Source organism: Carassius carassius, chromosome 24 (genome assembly GCF_963082965.1).
Source record: "Carassius carassius chromosome 24, fCarCar2.1, whole genome shotgun sequence".
NCBI classification, from domain to species: Eukaryota; Metazoa; Chordata; class Actinopteri; order Cypriniformes; family Cyprinidae; genus Carassius; species Carassius carassius.
The window spans coordinates 27486458-27503287 of NC_081778.1; the positions used below are offsets into that span (position 1 = coordinate 27486458).

The window sequence follows — 16830 nt, forward strand, 5'->3', positions numbered from 1 at the left end:
TAACCTTAGAGTAAAAATCCATTTCCTGTATAATAAAGCAGAACAGTAGATATCTGAAACAATCGTACATGCTCACCACAAACAAATTATCGATTTGTCACATGAGAGATCTTCAATCTAGATAAGACATCTGAAGATGAATCCAATTAATAACATGTAACCCAGGTGCAATTTTCACTTTTCATAATCTTTCATAATCAAAACTATTAGTTGGTGGCTGAAGTCGATTTCATTAGTTTTTTGGCCTTTGTGCCACTTATAGTAGAGCGAGGACAAGAACTTAATTTGGCATGTGAATCTTGTAAATCTTAATTAATAATATGTTTCTGATTCATTCAAGAACAATTTTTGCAAATTCAGAATAATTCATTTTGATTTGATTCATAATAATATTCAATTTCGATTATTTGATTCTGTGTTTTATTAAAGGTGCTGTATGTAAGTTTTTGACTATACTAAAGCATTAAAATATCATAATACATTTGCAGATATTTAAGAAAGATTCTAAGTTAACATACTTGTTTATCTGAAAAACAATGCTACAGTCAGTTATTCTCCTTTGAAAATGCGCGTTCCGGGCCGGAATGTCTGTCTCTCTTTTGGTTTGTGAAACCCGTCTAGTGTCAGTTTACCCGGAAAACACAGCGTATTTAATTTCATTCATCATCAAGTTCGTTAGTTCCTGTTGGTGTTGTCAATCTGGCAACCTACAAGTGTATCAAGTCTGAGGAGGAGGGGCCAGGTGAAAGAAAACTCTCCAATATTTTGAATTTGGACTTCAGTACCTAGTTCAACCACTCGGTGTCAGTCTTACATACGGCACCTTTGAATGCATTTATAGGATTATTTAATTACTAATGTGTCTTAGCTAAGTTAAAGACAAACAACTAACTCTATGCTGTGTCAGTATGAAGTGAGAGGTCTTACGGTGGTATGGAGTCACGGATCTTGCTGTCAGTGATCTCTCTGTAAACGGCAGCAGACTGAACCTCATCCAGTGGACACATGATGCCGTACTCCTCACAGCCTCTCTCCAGAACCAGAGGGTCTGTCCGGTGAGGGTCAAACATGATGTTGTTTGGTGTCACCAGCAACACCCCGCTAACAACACCCTGTGACACATGACACAAGTACGCCACATGATCACACATCATAAATTATGTATAAATATATAAATAACTGTATACAAAATAAAATATACTTCATATTTTGTATACAAATTTTTTTAAGTTTTTTAGTTTTGTAAATACATTTATATATACAGTAGTACGCTAACGTTCAAAAGTTGTGTTTGTAAGATTTTATGTTTTTGAAAGTTGTCTTTGAAAATTATCTAGGAAAATAAGATTTTCTTAGCCAGGTGATACAATGTTGTATTGCAAAAATGAGTACACCCTCCTCAAAGTTATGAAATAAAACATTTCTGTCAGGACCACTATCGTCAAAATGATTGACACTTTGCATAGCGTTTGGATTGGCAGTATGGTTCTGTTCTGGGTAAAAAGTCCCCACTCATCCATGCAGCCAGTCATGAATGAGCAAGGAGAGCAGCAATAAGACAAGTCAAGTCACCTTTATTTTTACAGCGCTTTATACAATACAGATTGTGTTAAAGTAGCTTTACAGTGTTACACAGGGACATGTGTGGTGATAATGCAAGAGGACAATAGAAAACAGTCAGTTTATCAGTTAAGTCAGTTCATTGTTGATTCAGTGATGTCATCGTCCAGCTCAGTTCAGTTCTCTTCCAATAGTGTATGTGCAGTCAAATCAACAATGTTGCCAGAGATTGTGTCCCCAACTAAGCAGGCCAAATGTAAACAGGAAAGAAACAAATTCAGATTTCATTAAAGGGTTAGTTCGCCCAATTTGCAAAATTATGTCATTAATAACTTACCCTCATGTTGTTCCAAAACTGTTAGACCTCCGTTTATTTTTGGAACACAGTTCCAAATCTAGAACACAGAGCTCTCATTGAAACTGTGTGTACGGTATACTGTCCATGTCCAGAAAGGTAAGAAAAACATCATCAAAGTAGTCCATGTGACATCAGAGGGTCAGTTAGAATTTTTTGAAGCATCGAAAATACATTTTGGTCCAAAAATAGCAAAAACTACGACTTTATTCAGCTTTGTCTTCTCTTCCGTGTCTGTTATAAGACCGTTCAAAACAAAGCAGTTTGTCATATCCGGTTCGCGAACGAATCATTCGATGTAATCAGATCTTTTTGAAACAGTTCACCAAATCGAACTGAATCGTTTTAAATGTTCCGCGTCTCCAATACGCATTAATCCGCAAATGACTTAAGCTGTTAACTTTTTTAATGTGGCTGACACTCCCTCTGAGTTCAAACAAACCAATATCCCGGAGTAATTTATGTACTCAAACAGTACACTGATGTTACATGGACTACTTTGATGATGTTTTTCTTACCTTTCTGGACATGGACAGTATACCGTACACACAGTTTCAATGGAGGGACTGAGAGCTCTCGGACTAAATCTAAAATATCTTAAACTGTGTTCCGAAGATAAACGGAGGTCTTACGGGTTTGGAACGACATGAGGGTGAGTTATTAATGACATAATTTTTGGGTGAACTATCCCTTTAATGTTCTTAATGGCATTTTAGTGTAACAACACTATTAAAGATAAAAGGAGTCTGATCCAATATTAGAAAGCCAAGTCCTGAGTTGGGGATGGAGGAGGGTAATTTGGTCCTAAGGCTGTTGAATTGGGAAGTCGTGGCTGAATTTAATAACTTTTACTACCTTTTTTAATACCTTCAAAATATTTTTAATACCAGTGTGACTTCAAGTTGCAACTGTAGTGGCATAAATTAAATATCTTTCCAAATGGAATAACATATTTCATCGCAATGTAACGAGGTCATTATAACTTAACATCAACACTGGACTCAAAAACTGCCCACAGAAATAAGAATAGAAATAAAGACAGAAGAGGAAGGATACATCTTCATAGATCATTAGTCAGTAAGTCTGATGTGTGAGCAATCTAAAAAAGAGGTGGCCGTGAAGTAAGCACAGGTGTAATTAAAATAAATTAAGCTGATACATTTAAGTAAAACAGAGGGATTAATCAAGAGGTCACAATGGGCCTTTGTCCATAGTTTTGGACAAAACTTCAGAGAAAACACGGCTTCACAGAGCTTATTGCTTTATTAGACAACCTTAGCCTATAATTATAGCATTATTAACCGAAAGTAAAACATGAGCCAAGTGTTGGGCTACATTTGACAGTGATATGTCAGGTATTTCAGGACTGTTTTGTCAAAGTTAGATCATTGGTTCTCCAGCTGTGGCTCACTATTGGTGGTATTCAGGATAAACATATAATAAAATAATTTAAACAAAATCCCTATAATTTATGTTTGGCTTTATCAGAGCTAAACCTTCAGATTAAGGCGAGATACTGCAGGTGAATAGGGTAAAAAAATATCACCTTACTAAGTTGATTGATTACATTGATAATTGCAAACATTTTTGTATTACAAGTCTTCTAAAATGTTATGTTTAAATATGCAAATGAGGCATTATTTAATTAAGTATGCACTAATTTGCATAAATTTATGGTACAAAAATCTGAACACTGGATGAAATAAATTTTAAAAATTCTTGTTTAATTTTTTTGACATATTAGAATCAAATGTTTTTAGAGAGGGAATTCTGTGTATCTCTTTTTGTCACTCCATAATTCAAGAAAATACTTTGAACAGCCGGAAAACAATATATTTTCAATAAAATTTGTATTTAATCGAATATGTTCATAACTCTTTATTTCTGTGACTAATTTTCAATCCTGATAAATTAATTAATTATGACACATCACCTTATTATAGTAAAACATCAATGCTTTTGCATTGAAATATTTAACAAAGCATGCAAACAAACGGCCACTTTTATTGTGTTCGTTTTGTGATCGCGCTAGTTCCAGTGACTTTTTTTTCATTAGTTTCTGATAACTTCTCTTTGTTGGTGAAATGATGGGGTTGCATGACGTTGTTCCTGAGAGGTGTGTAAAGGGCAGGTTTTAGTGAAGCGCAGCAGAGCTTCTGGCCCGACTGTGGAAACGCAGCGCTATTTTGGCTTTGGTGCTACAGGTCCGAGGCTATTAGCCCCGCCTGACCCGTTTAAAGCACTGGCTCGCACTGGCCCGACAGTGGATAAGCGGCTAGTGTAAGGAAGGGTCAAAGCAGTATACTTAAAGTTTTGGAGGACATACTGAGTACTAGAATATTACATGTTTGCTGAATTTAATCAAGGATATACTCATTTTTGCAACCCTACTTTTAAACAAAATTGGGTACTATATTTATTTTACTGATATTAATGACATATTGCTGTTTTTATTAAGTATGTTTTAAAAAAACTGAATTTCAATTTTGATCATTAGGAAAATTTATGCTGAGAACTTACTACACACACATACTATTTAACATAATATTTCATAAATATATTCATCACTAAAAGTTAGATAGAGTCAGTGAGTTCCTTCATCAAGGATCCATCAAACTGATTAAAACAGCGCTGAATTGTTCTTTTTGAACGATTAATTACAAGAACAGGTTCATAAGAGTCACTTGTTCGTGAATCAGATGACACTGGTCATGAAGTAGAGTGAATTCACACAAATGCTGGGGTGAAACGGAGGGCAGGCATGTTTTGAATGTGAGAGAAATCACTTTTGCACTAACAGCATAACTTATCAGGAATAGAGTAATCACTAAAGAGAACAGATCAGTGCTGGAGACAGCAGCTCAACTCCCACGCTTTAAGCCAAACTTGGGGCTCCTCGCTGTTTTGCAGTCTCCGGAGGATGGAGGAAAAACTTGACTAATGACTAACCTGGGGACTCCTCCTTAAGTTAACTTTTGTGCAACTTTGGAGAGGTTGCCACTAGAAAAGTGGAACGCTGACTCACCTTGCCATCTGTGATGTACTTGCAATTGATTTTGAGGAACTTCTCTGTCAGTGCCTCTTCTTCCTCCGAGGTGGAGGAAACCACACGGGAGGGCCGCAGGGCAGAGAAGACGGGAGGGACAGGAGCATCAGAGCGAGGTGGACCATTGGAGTCCTGAGAGACAGAGATGGGACAGATTACAGGGAGAAAAAAAGAAACACCAGCCACTCACCCACCCATCAAATTGTCTTCATTACATGGAAATGACTTTGGTTATTATATGACGTTTCTGACACAATGGCTCAGGAAGAGGCAGCAAATATTACATCTTTTTCTCTTCTGACCAACATAAATAATCTCACTATATTTTTTCCTCTTTAAGAAACTCAATTCACCTTTATTTCTATAGTAAAGCAGCTTCACAGAGATAAACACAAAATCACAGAAGCAATTCATTTCATATTATACTGTAAAGAAGCTCTAAAAGACAACAGTGTTATTATTTAGATCAAGTTAGTTCAGATCAGTAACAGCGTGAAGTTAATCGATCAGCGTCAATGTTGCCAGATGTGATTCAGCTGTAAAGCAGCTCTACAGAAAACAACAGTGCCATTATCCAGCTTAATTCAGTTTAAGTTTTGTTCTCATCCAATGGTGTCATATGAAACTTCTAAATTATCTAAGCTAACAGAGTGTGTTAAAAATGTAAAGGATTGGATGACCAATAATTTTCTCCTATTAAATCTGGATAAGACAGAGATATTAATTATTGGACTAAAAAACAGTAAACAGAATCTTGTAGATTACAATTTGCCACCAGACGGATGTACTGTTACTCCCTCTACAGTCAAAAATCTGGGTGTTATATTAGACAGCAACTTTTGAAAATCATATTTCCCATGTTACAAAAACTGCATTCCTCCATCTTAGAAACATTGCCAAGCTACGAAACATGTTATCTGTTTCTGATGCAGAAAAGCTAGTTCATGCTTTCATGACCTCTAAACTGGACTATTGTAATGCACTTCTAGGTGGTTGTCCTGCTTCTTCAATTAACAAGCTACAGGTAGTCCAAAATGCAGCAGCTAGAGTCCTTACCAGGTCAAGAAAATATGATCATATTACCCCAATTTTACAGTCTCTGCACTGGCTACCTATTAAGTTCCGTATCTGTTACAAATTATCATTACTTACCTATAAGGCCCTAAATGGTTTAGCTCCTGCTTACCTAACTAGCCTTCTACCACGCTACAACCCATCACGCTCCCTAAGGTCACAAAACGCTGGACTTTTGGTAGTTCCTAGGATAGCAAAGTCCACTAAAGGAGGTAGAGCTTTCTCACATTTGGCTCCCAAACTCTGGAATAGCCTTCCTGATAATGTTCTGGGTTCAGACACACTCTCTCTGTTTAAATCTAGATTAAAAACACATCTCTTTTCGCCAAGCATTCGAATAATGTATCTCTTAAATTGTGAGTGTAGTTGTATCTGATCAAATGCGCATTCTTATTCTTTAGCTTGGGTTACACTAATTAATTTTACTTTGTTAGATCAGCAGCTATGCTAATGATGTCTCTATTTGTTTCTATGTTTTGCCACGGGATTTACATCCCTTGGTAACTAGGATTTACACAAGCTCCAGTCTGGATCCAGAACACCTGAGAAGAGATGATGCTGACCCTCAGAGGAACCCAGATGATGCTAACCTTGAATCAACAAACAGAACTAACAAATATTGCTACAAGTGTGACTGCATCATATAATAATTGCTGTTAATAATGTTCATCGTCTGGCTGACAACGTCTTGTATTAATTTTTCAGAAAAATCCTGTCATATGCACATAAACTGACAGTCACCACTTATAAGCTACTACTAAATATTGTAGAAACATAATTTTCTGTGAAGTTGCTTTGTAATGATTTGTATTGTAAAAAGCGCTATACAAATAAACCTGAATTGAATTGAATTGAATATGGGTCATATCGATAAATTACTTTAAAGTTAAATGTCTTTTACACCGCAACTAAGCGAGCCAAAAGGTGACAGTGGCATAGAACCCAAACACATAAGGTGACAGAAATCGAAAAAAAAAAATAAACCTTGGGAGAAACCAGGACTAGTTCTCCTTTGGCCCGAGTAAACGAACATGGTGGTGTGCTGTTGACTGAGGTATGCCACATAGGTGTTAGGTGGGAAAATGAAGAGTTAGAAAGACGGAAAGTGACAGAAATGCTAGAAAATCATACAGTAGATCATTTATTTTAATCTAGTGTCTAATTAATCGAGGCAAACGCAAAATTTTTATTTGTTGTAGTTTCCATTCACCACCACAGAAGTTTTCCCAATTTATGAAGACTTCTGCTCATGAGAATGCTGGAAATGTGTAAACATTTTTTGACAATAGTATTGGTTTATACCGCAGTATACTGCGTAAAAATATTTGCAGTAACTATGAAAATTTGGTTGAAAATACAACCGTAGTAAAGAGAATCACACACAAAAAAAATTCTTAAAGAAATTAGATTATATTGAGAGTAAACTGTGCTCAAAATTGCAGATGTGCCACCAAATGTCAGAAATATCAATTCGAAATTAAATATTTTTAAATAAATTCTTTTATCTGAGCAACTATTTATAGCTCTCTTCATGTCAGTATTCTTACTGCATGCCAACAATCTAATTTTTGTCAATTTTGTTCCTCCTTAGAATGTAATGTTACTGTAATTTGATGTTTATTTATTTATGATGTACTGTAGACTATATATAAAAAAGTTTGAACGGTACATATAATTTGTAACAATGTATATAATTAATTATAATATTATTTGATTTCAATTTCAAATAAATCTATTATTCATCAAAGATTTCTGATAAAAATGATTTCCACAAAAATATTAAAGCATCACAACTGTTTTAGCATATTAGAATGATTTCTGAAGAATCATGTGATGCATCATGCAATCATGTTTGCATCACAGGAATGACTTACATTTTAAAATAGAACACATCAATTTGAAATTGTAATAATATTTCACAATATCACTTTTTTTTAAGGTATTTCTGATAAAATAAAAGCATTGGTGCATTGGCATAAGAAACTTCAAAAACATCTTACGGAGCCCAAACTTTTTGACTAGTAGAGTATGCCAGTGAAAGGCTTAACTAGAAACTACATTAGGTATGAAAAAATAGAAACCTTTTAGACTCCTCTTGGACTTGTTCTGAAACAGTAAGCAGCACATGACACTGTGTAATGGTGTGTGTGTGTGTTGCAGGAGGCATGAATACTCACAGCCGACAGTGGAAGCAGAGAGTGGGTGCTGGGTCTCAGGCAAACATGACCTCCTGACCACAGCTGTCTGCTTCCCTCCGACACACACTTCCACTCTCACCTCCACACACACACACACATCTCTCAGAGCTGAATGAAGCAAACTGACACTGATGCACCAATGCTGGCATAGTGACTGCACAAGAGAGCCCCGATTCTTCATCTCTCCTGCTCTTTCTTTCTCTCTATTTGGATCTGACAGTGGCAGTGTTTACAATGGACACAACACATTATATGGCTTTTGTGTAAATCACACTAAGACACAATTGGACGCTCACCACTACTGTTTATCTCAATATTAGTGATTAAAGGCAGAGGTACATGATCAGGATTCTTGAGTACAATACCAATATTTTTACACTTTAATTGACACCAATTTTCAAAGACATCCTTTATTCATGCTTTAACAAGTATTAAATAGATGTAAAATAAAATAAAAATTGATGTTTTTGGACCCCATTGGGTTTCACTGTATGGAAAAAACAGTTTAACAATTGTTAAAATATCTTAAAATATTTTATATATCGTTTTCAGCAGCTGTTTTAGATTTGGAATGACTTAAGGGGAAAAAAATTATGAAATAATGTTCTTTTTTTTGGGTGAACTCTCTTAACTCTCTCTTAAAATGCACCACAATGCAATTACCAAAAAACAGTTTTAGATTAATTTTCTAATCTTTCTAATATGCTGATTTGCTGCTTAAGAAACATTCTTTATTATTATCAATGTTAAAAACAGTGCCGATTAATGTTTTTGGGGAAACTGTGATAAATATGTGTAACCTTCTCTATTGACGGCCATTCAAAAGTACCATACCATACCATACCAACTTTATTTGTTAAGCACTTAACAAAAACCAAAGTTGACCAAAGTGCTGTACAGAAAAATAAATAAATAAATAAAAATAAAATAGATAAAATAAACATATGTACCATTTATAACCACACAATAAAAGCATTCAAAGTAACAAATTGAATCAAGTAAATAAAGTTGACTTCTTACTAGGTGTCAAAAGCCAAAGAGAAAAGATGGGTTTTAAGAAGGGTTTTAAAAACAGATAAAGAAGAGGCCTGCTTAACATGCAAAGGCAGATCATTCCATAGTTTAGGGGCAGATACAGCAAAGGCACGGTCCCCTCTGAGCTTACGCTTAGTTTTAGGCACAGTCAGGAGCAGCTGATCATCTGATCTGAGAGAGCGGACGGGTTTAAACAAAAGGAATCGCCGGTGCAGCACAGATGTCTACTGATTAAATTATTTATTAAAGGTGCATAACAAAAAATAAATGACTAACGTTTCGGACGGGTTTATAAGAGCGTAGAAGCTCAGAGAGGTATGGCGGAGCAAAACCATTTAGTGATTTAAAAGCAAATAACAGAATTTTAAAATGGATCTTAAATTGAATAGGCAGCCAGTGTAATGAAGCTAAAATAGGGGGAAATGTGCTCATGTTTACGTGTGCCCATTAAAAGACGTGCTGCTGCATTTTGTATCATCTGGAGACGGGTGATGGAGGACCCACTAACCCCCACATATAGTGAATTACAGTAGTCCAGCCGTGTAGTTACAAAGGCGTGGATAACAGTTTCAAAATGTTGTCTTGACAGAATTGGCTTTATTTTGGCCAGCTGCCTTAAATGAAAGAAGCTTGATTTGACAACAGCTTTGATCTGACTGTCAAATTTAAGCTCAGGGTCCACTTTAACTCCTAGGTTTGTGATAGTAGGTTTAATATAGGGTGCTAAGGAGCCCAGATCTACAGGTGGGGTCCCAGTGGTGCCTCCAAAAACCATCACTTCTGTTTTTTTATCATTAAAATTTAAAAAGTTTAGAGCCATCCAGGCCTTTATGTCGTCGAGACAATTGAGTAGTTGTCCAACAGAGTTATAATTTTTCTTTTTAAGAGGTACATAAATCTGACTGTCATCTGCATAACAGTGGAATGAAATGCCATACTTTCTAAGTATGGAACCAAGTGGAAGCAAATACAGAGAGAAAAGTAGAGGGCCGAGGACTGAGCCCTGTGGGACCCCACACAAGAGAGGAGCAGAGGAGGATACAGAGTCACCTAAGCTAACACAAAAAGTTTGATCCGCTGAGTATGACCTAAATCAATCTAGTGCTATGCCACTGATGCCAACCCACTGCCTTAAACGTGAAATCAATATTTCATGATCCACTATCAGTAGTAAAAAGATATCATTCAAAACTCTTAAAAGAGCAGTTTCGGTGCTGTGCAAGGTCTTAAAACCGGACTGGAAAACCTCTAGTATATGATGTTCTTCCAAAAAGGCCAATAGTTGACTGTACACAATCTTCTCCAAGATTTTTGAAAGGAAAGGCAATTTGGAAATAGGCCTGAAATTAGCAAGAACTGACGGATCTAGAGCAGGTTTTTTAATCAGAGGTTGAACTACTGCATGTTTTAAAATTTCAGGGACCACACCCGAGGTCAGACTACTATTTATAACTGCTACAACAGATGATCCTACAGTGGGGAAAACCTCCTTAAATAGTCGAGGGGGGACAGCATCATATGGAGAACCTGAGGGCTTCAAATGACCAACAACCTCCTCTAAAGAGGAAAAAGTCACCAGCTCAAAATGATCAAAGACAGCCGAGCAGGGTACAGAGATTGAAGGGTCTGAAGCTGAAGGGACAATTTGAGACCTAATAGAAGTGACCTTATCAATAAAAAAGCAAAGGAAGTTTTCACACATAACAGGGGATGCTTCCATACAAGCATTCTTCGGGGCATTTAAAAGTGAGTCAATGGTGTTAAACAAAACACGAGGCTTGTGACAATTTGCCAGAATAATATCTGAGAAATGTTTTCTTTTGGCATCTTTCACAGTTTTCTGGTAATGACGCCAGCAATCCCTTAACATTTGAAGAGACACCTGCAATATGTCCTTCTTCCACTTGCGCTCATCTCTACGGCACTCATGTCTGGCGGCACGAGTCATGTCATTTAACCAGGGCTCAGATTTAGTTTTAGGCTGCCTGGATTTTAAAGGAGCCACAGTGTCTAAAACAGTTTGGCAGGTGGAGTGAAACCATGAGCAAAGCTCATCTGTGTGCAATACAGACTAGGGAGTGATGGAGTTCTGTTTGAACGCAACCGAGAACTGAACAGCAGTGGAAGGGTTAATCATGCGACAGCGCCGTGCAGCAGCGCGAGGTTTAACTGTATGACAGACAAGAGCAGTCTCAAATAAAACAGGCATATGGTCAGAAAACACTGCGTCACATATCTCTAGATTAAGAACAGGCAAGCCATATGATAAAACAAGATCAAGTGTGTGTCCATGTTCTTGTGTGGGTCCAGACACAGATTGCACAAGATTAAAAGAATCAATGAGGTTTAAAAACCCCTTTGCCATTGGCTTATCAGGACAACACACATGAACATTAAAATCCCCAACAATAAGAACACGATCATATTTAGGCATGATTTCAGCCAAAAAATCTGAAAAATCATTTAAAAAGTCCTTATTGTACTTAGGGGGCCGATAGAACACAGCACACAACACTGTGTGGGGGTGACCCATCTCAAATAAATTCAGTTCAAAGCTGCTGAAAGCGGAGGACAACAAAATCTGTTTACATTTATAATGACTCTTATATACAGTCGCTATTCCTCCTCCTCGGCCAGATGTTCGCGGGGAGTTAAAGTAGCGGCAATCTTGGTGTACAAATTCAGTGAAAGCGCTAGACTCACCATCGCTTAGCCATGTCTCAGTTACACAGAGGAAATCCAATCCTCGGGACGTGAAAAAATCCTTTTAATAGAATTTAATTTAATAGAAAAGTCTTATTTGCTAGAGATCTAGCATTTACCAGCCCAAACCTGACAGGAACCGGGGGGTCCGCGGCATAGGCGCCGATACCGTGGGTGCTCCGGGGCTCGAGCACCCACGGAAAATACCGAGCACCCACGGAAAATGAGCACCCACGTGTGCCAGTGCCAGACTGCCAGTAGGCTACATTTATTTAAAATTAAACATTGCAGTTGGCGCTATGAAGCGTCTTCCACACTGTGATTGGTTATGTTGTTGTCAGTGACAGTGACATAACCAGTCGCATGCATGTTCCATATCCTATCCACCAATCACAGCGTTTCTGAAAACGTCCCATCCCCCACTATACAGTGCCGTGCGAGTATGTAATCATTTACTGCTTTCCGTAATCACTAATCATTAATCAGACTAAAATGGACAGATTTGTTATAAAAAAAGCCAAACCTATTAATATTGATATATCGACATCCACCACAAGTACCCTCTCAGATAATAAGCTATGTGCTATGATCTTGATGTGTTGTCTATGTTATTCGTTCGCTATGAGACCTTGAGTAACAGCTGGTAGTACAGAGGGAAGAGAACGCAGGTCAGTATATCGCGATATACACTGTACATATTGTGTAGACACACTAGGTAAGAAGTGAGCGCCACACATTGTATTTCTGTTTTTGTTAGACAGTTTAGTTAAGTGCCGGATGCACTGAAGATTTCGGTTTATTTTCTACATTTTGCTTTGGTTAGATTAGGTTTAGATTAAGGATTGTTTTCTTATATTTTGTTCTTTCCTTTGGCGCCGCTTTCGTTCTTTTCCCATTTTATTGTTTGTTTGTTTACATTTTCACCTTGTACATAGCGCACATTATTATTGTTATTTTACTGGATCTAGTGGCTTTGGCTTTTTGTGAATAAACGTCCAGTATTTTTTCTCTTTCAAAGTTTTGTCTGTCATGTTCTTCCACCTCATTTCATACCCAGCAGTACGTTAAAATGTAAATGTTACGGTACATTCCCTAGACTCCTTAAAGTTCGTAACAGGGTTTAAATGGGAACATTTTTCTGCTCAAGTATAGGCCTATATACGGTTTAAAAGAGGAAAAACTAATGGACACAAAAGTAGCCTACTTTTGGACAGAATACGAGTTCTTTGTTAAATACATAAAATAAAAAAATATTTTTTTAGCCTATATGAATAATGGATTTGAAACCTCAAAGAAAAGCCGTGCCACTATCAAAGGAAACCTCGAAACATAAATGAGGTAGACATTCCCAGAAACTCATTATTTTAGTCGCAACAATCGGTTAATGGAAACGCTGTCCTTTCGCAATAGTTTTTTAATCAATATTTACAAAACATTAATTTCCCAAGAAGCTGAACGCATTAGCGGTTACGTGTCAGTTAAACTTTTCATCTCCAATCCTGTTTGTATTTTTGAGAAGTGACGCTGTTGTGTTTGTTTGTATCGGCCGCTGTCCATTAGCCTAAGGTTCTGAAATGCAATATTTTTTGAATAGCCTAGTCTATTTTTTTTATTTTTTAAATGGCGTGCGCCCTTGCCTTGAGCACCCATGGAGAAAAACATAAATCGGCGCCTATGGTCCGCGGCAATGGATGTTCGTGAAACCCGACACAGAGAGCGCAAGTTGCTGTGATTCACTCCGCGCCAGCGGAGACGAGGAGAGCAGGGGCCGCGGGGCTGGAACACCTTTTCCGGGCCGACGACAGGTACCAGCCAGGCGTCGACAGGGTCCAGCGAGCGTCGAGGTATAGGCACGACTCCAAACTCAGACCAAAAAGGCGTAGAACAACATGCAAGACGGGCCTTCAACCTCACCAGCCGGCCGCTGCGTTTTCCCCGGCGGCGGGGGTGCTTTCTTCGGCGCTTACTTCGAGAAGGTGGAACCGGGGCACACCAAAGGTGAGCCGGGAGCCTCGCCAGGAGGGGGGGCAAAGTTTCACGTCCACCATCATCCAATTTTACTATAATTCCAGCAGAAAATCGCAGATCCAGCAGTGTTTGACGATCGTACACCAGTAGAGAGTCGACATCCCAGGCAAAAAATTAAACAAACAGCAAAAACACACACAGCAATGACAGTGACAGACGGCAAGCCACGCACAATGGCGCCATCTTGTTTTCTCTTCCGAGAAAACAAGTCTGTTATAACGAGCAAGTCTGTTATAACGAGCAGCAGCTCACAGTCAGCGCCTCACTCACATCAAGTTTACTGATGAATTAACACTTTTTGCAAGCAACATAATACAGATATTTTTAACAAATATTTTTAATCTTTTATTATATTTTACTACAAATTTTAGAAAGTGCAGTGGCCAATCGTTTAGGAAGCCTCATAAATTTTACTTTGTCATGATCTGCCTTTCATTTAACAGCTCATAATCAAGCACAAAATAAGCGTTAGAATACTATAAATAAAAAGACAAATTTTTTACACATTTTCAACACATTTGCAATCAATATTTATAATACAAACTGCTCTCACAAAATCTTCTTTGACAAGCGCAGATCCCTCCCTCTGGCCTCGTCATCACAAATCTAGTGTGCCAAGACAGACCAGCCCACCCTTCAGATCCTGGAATAAGCAACCAGAGAGTCAAAACAAGCCTTCATGAAACCCCGTTCACTCCCCGCCTCTTCCTCTTTCGTCTCGCACAGCGCCGGGAGGCAGGATGCCTGGTAACATGCATGGAAACGCAAATAGCTTTGTGTATTTCCAGAGCTCTGATACCGGCTTGCTGTTTATAGCTCACTTCATTTTCAAAGCTGGTATTAAGCACCGGAATACAAAAGAACATCCAGTGTTTCCAGGAAGACATTGATTCAGAACTATATAGACCAAAAACACTTTTGTACCAGGCTGTAAACATAGTTTTGTTTTGCTGTAAAGTTTGGCATTTTATCATGGGGGTTCTATGGTATTGACTCCCTTTTGGAGACAGTCTATAGCGGCCAGTCACTTCTGTGTTGGTTTCAATTGAGCGACTGGAAGGTTGCCGCATGGTTTCTGCTTCCACTCAAAATCGGCATTTTCAAAATGATATAATAAATTAATTCAAGTTGAGACTTCACAGACACATTCTGGGGACACCTGAGACTTACATTAATTTTTTTTTAAAAAGGGGCATAATAGGTGCCCTTTAACAGAAAAAAACTGGCAAATCAAAATCAAATGCCATCTTAAAATAAAAAAGTCAATTTACAAATGAAAATGTTATAGAAAAAAGACAAGTGACTTTTACAAACAAAAAAGATTATATAAATTAATCACAACAACAATATTATATATATATATATATATATATATATATATATATATATATATATATATATATATATATACACACACACACACACACACACACACACACACACACAAAATACAGAATTTTTTTTTAGAAAGTCATTTTTTCTTTAAAATGGTGCTGGGGACAATTCTGCAGTGTGACTTAGTCTGTGATTAAAATAAAGGAGATTTACTGCACTTATTTGTCCCAGTAAAAGCCAATAATGACATTCAGTCTTAACAGACTGACCCTTGCACAGATGGTTAATTCATAAACAACATTCCCGCACCAGATCACAGCAATCGAAGCAACTCGATTACTGTGATGCAAGGACTGATGGAGATCAGGCCAGACTCAAGCACACAATGATAAAGACTGCTGCACAAGAACAACAGCTTTTGAAGTCTTTGGGTCAAAAAGAACATGCATTCAGCGCTTCTCCAAGAACATCTCATGATTTTTACCAAACCACATCAAAGACACAGTTGGAGACACAGACCAACAGAATGTGTCCTCTGGCTGGGTGACGTTTCTATCCAACATGGAAGGGGAGAAAAAGAGTAAAAGCTTATCTTAATGTCCTCAAGGCCATCTGGAGCTTACCTACACTGGGCTGGTTTTACACAGCCTCAGTGAAATCCAGCCTGGAGGAGACCAATGTGCGGATTTAGAACCTAAGCCTGGAAAAAGGCCACTAACCCTGACTGCAGGGCTGCGCATGTGGGTGGCTGACATCCATGTGATCATTAGATCTCCGCTGGACTGATCTAAACTCCACACACACCCTTACAGTACTGTTCAATCTCACACGCAGCTCATGTTAATGACTCATGTGCCTGAAGCAGTAGATGGGCACTCAAAATCTCAACGGCTATACTGTCGTTATAATAAGAATGAGTAACACAGCAGAAGGACACAGTCAGCTAACTCTAATATTAACCAAGATCAACAACAGCACTTTTATGCAGTTGTTTGCTGTGAAATATTACGACAACAACCTGCAGCTCCATCTGGTGACCAGAAACGGGTTCTGCAGGGGAAAGCCAAAAACTACCTGACAGATGTCACTCAAATAGGTGTCTAGATTCTACATGGAGCCCTTCACATCCTTAGGTTCGGAAATTATTTGTTTCTATGGCAATGCTCAAGATTCCAGAATGCATCTGTATGTGGTTCTGCTGTTACTGAAAGCAAAATACTTGATGACTGCATTCATTTATCTCTGTGTCCTTGAAAAATCTTTAAAAACTAAAGAAATTGGAACTGCATATAGTGAAATGGCATATAGTACAATGTAGAGATACATCACTGTTAAAAAAATCTGAGGTCAGTGAGATTTTTTTTCATATTTTTGAAAGATTGTTCTTATGCTCACCAAGGCTGCATTTATTTAATCAACAAAGCAGTAATATTGTGAAATATTTTTTTACAATTTAAAATAACTATTTTCTATTTGAATATATTTTAAAATATAAG

General features: G+C 37.7%; 1 protein-coding gene across 1 annotated transcript in view; it reads right to left on the bottom strand.

Moving 5' to 3' along the window:
* Positions 1 to 16830, bottom strand: part of LOC132103531 (oxidation resistance protein 1-like) — a 138028-nt gene that overhangs the window by 22819 nt on the left and 98379 nt on the right. The window contains exons 7-8 of the mRNA XM_059508646.1: positions 4941 to 5093; positions 928 to 1112 (exon numbers count right to left, since the gene is read on the bottom strand). Coding sequence (XP_059364629.1) covers positions 928 to 1112; positions 4941 to 5093 — 338 coding nt within the window. The remainder of the gene's footprint in view (positions 1 to 927; positions 1113 to 4940; positions 5094 to 16830) is intronic.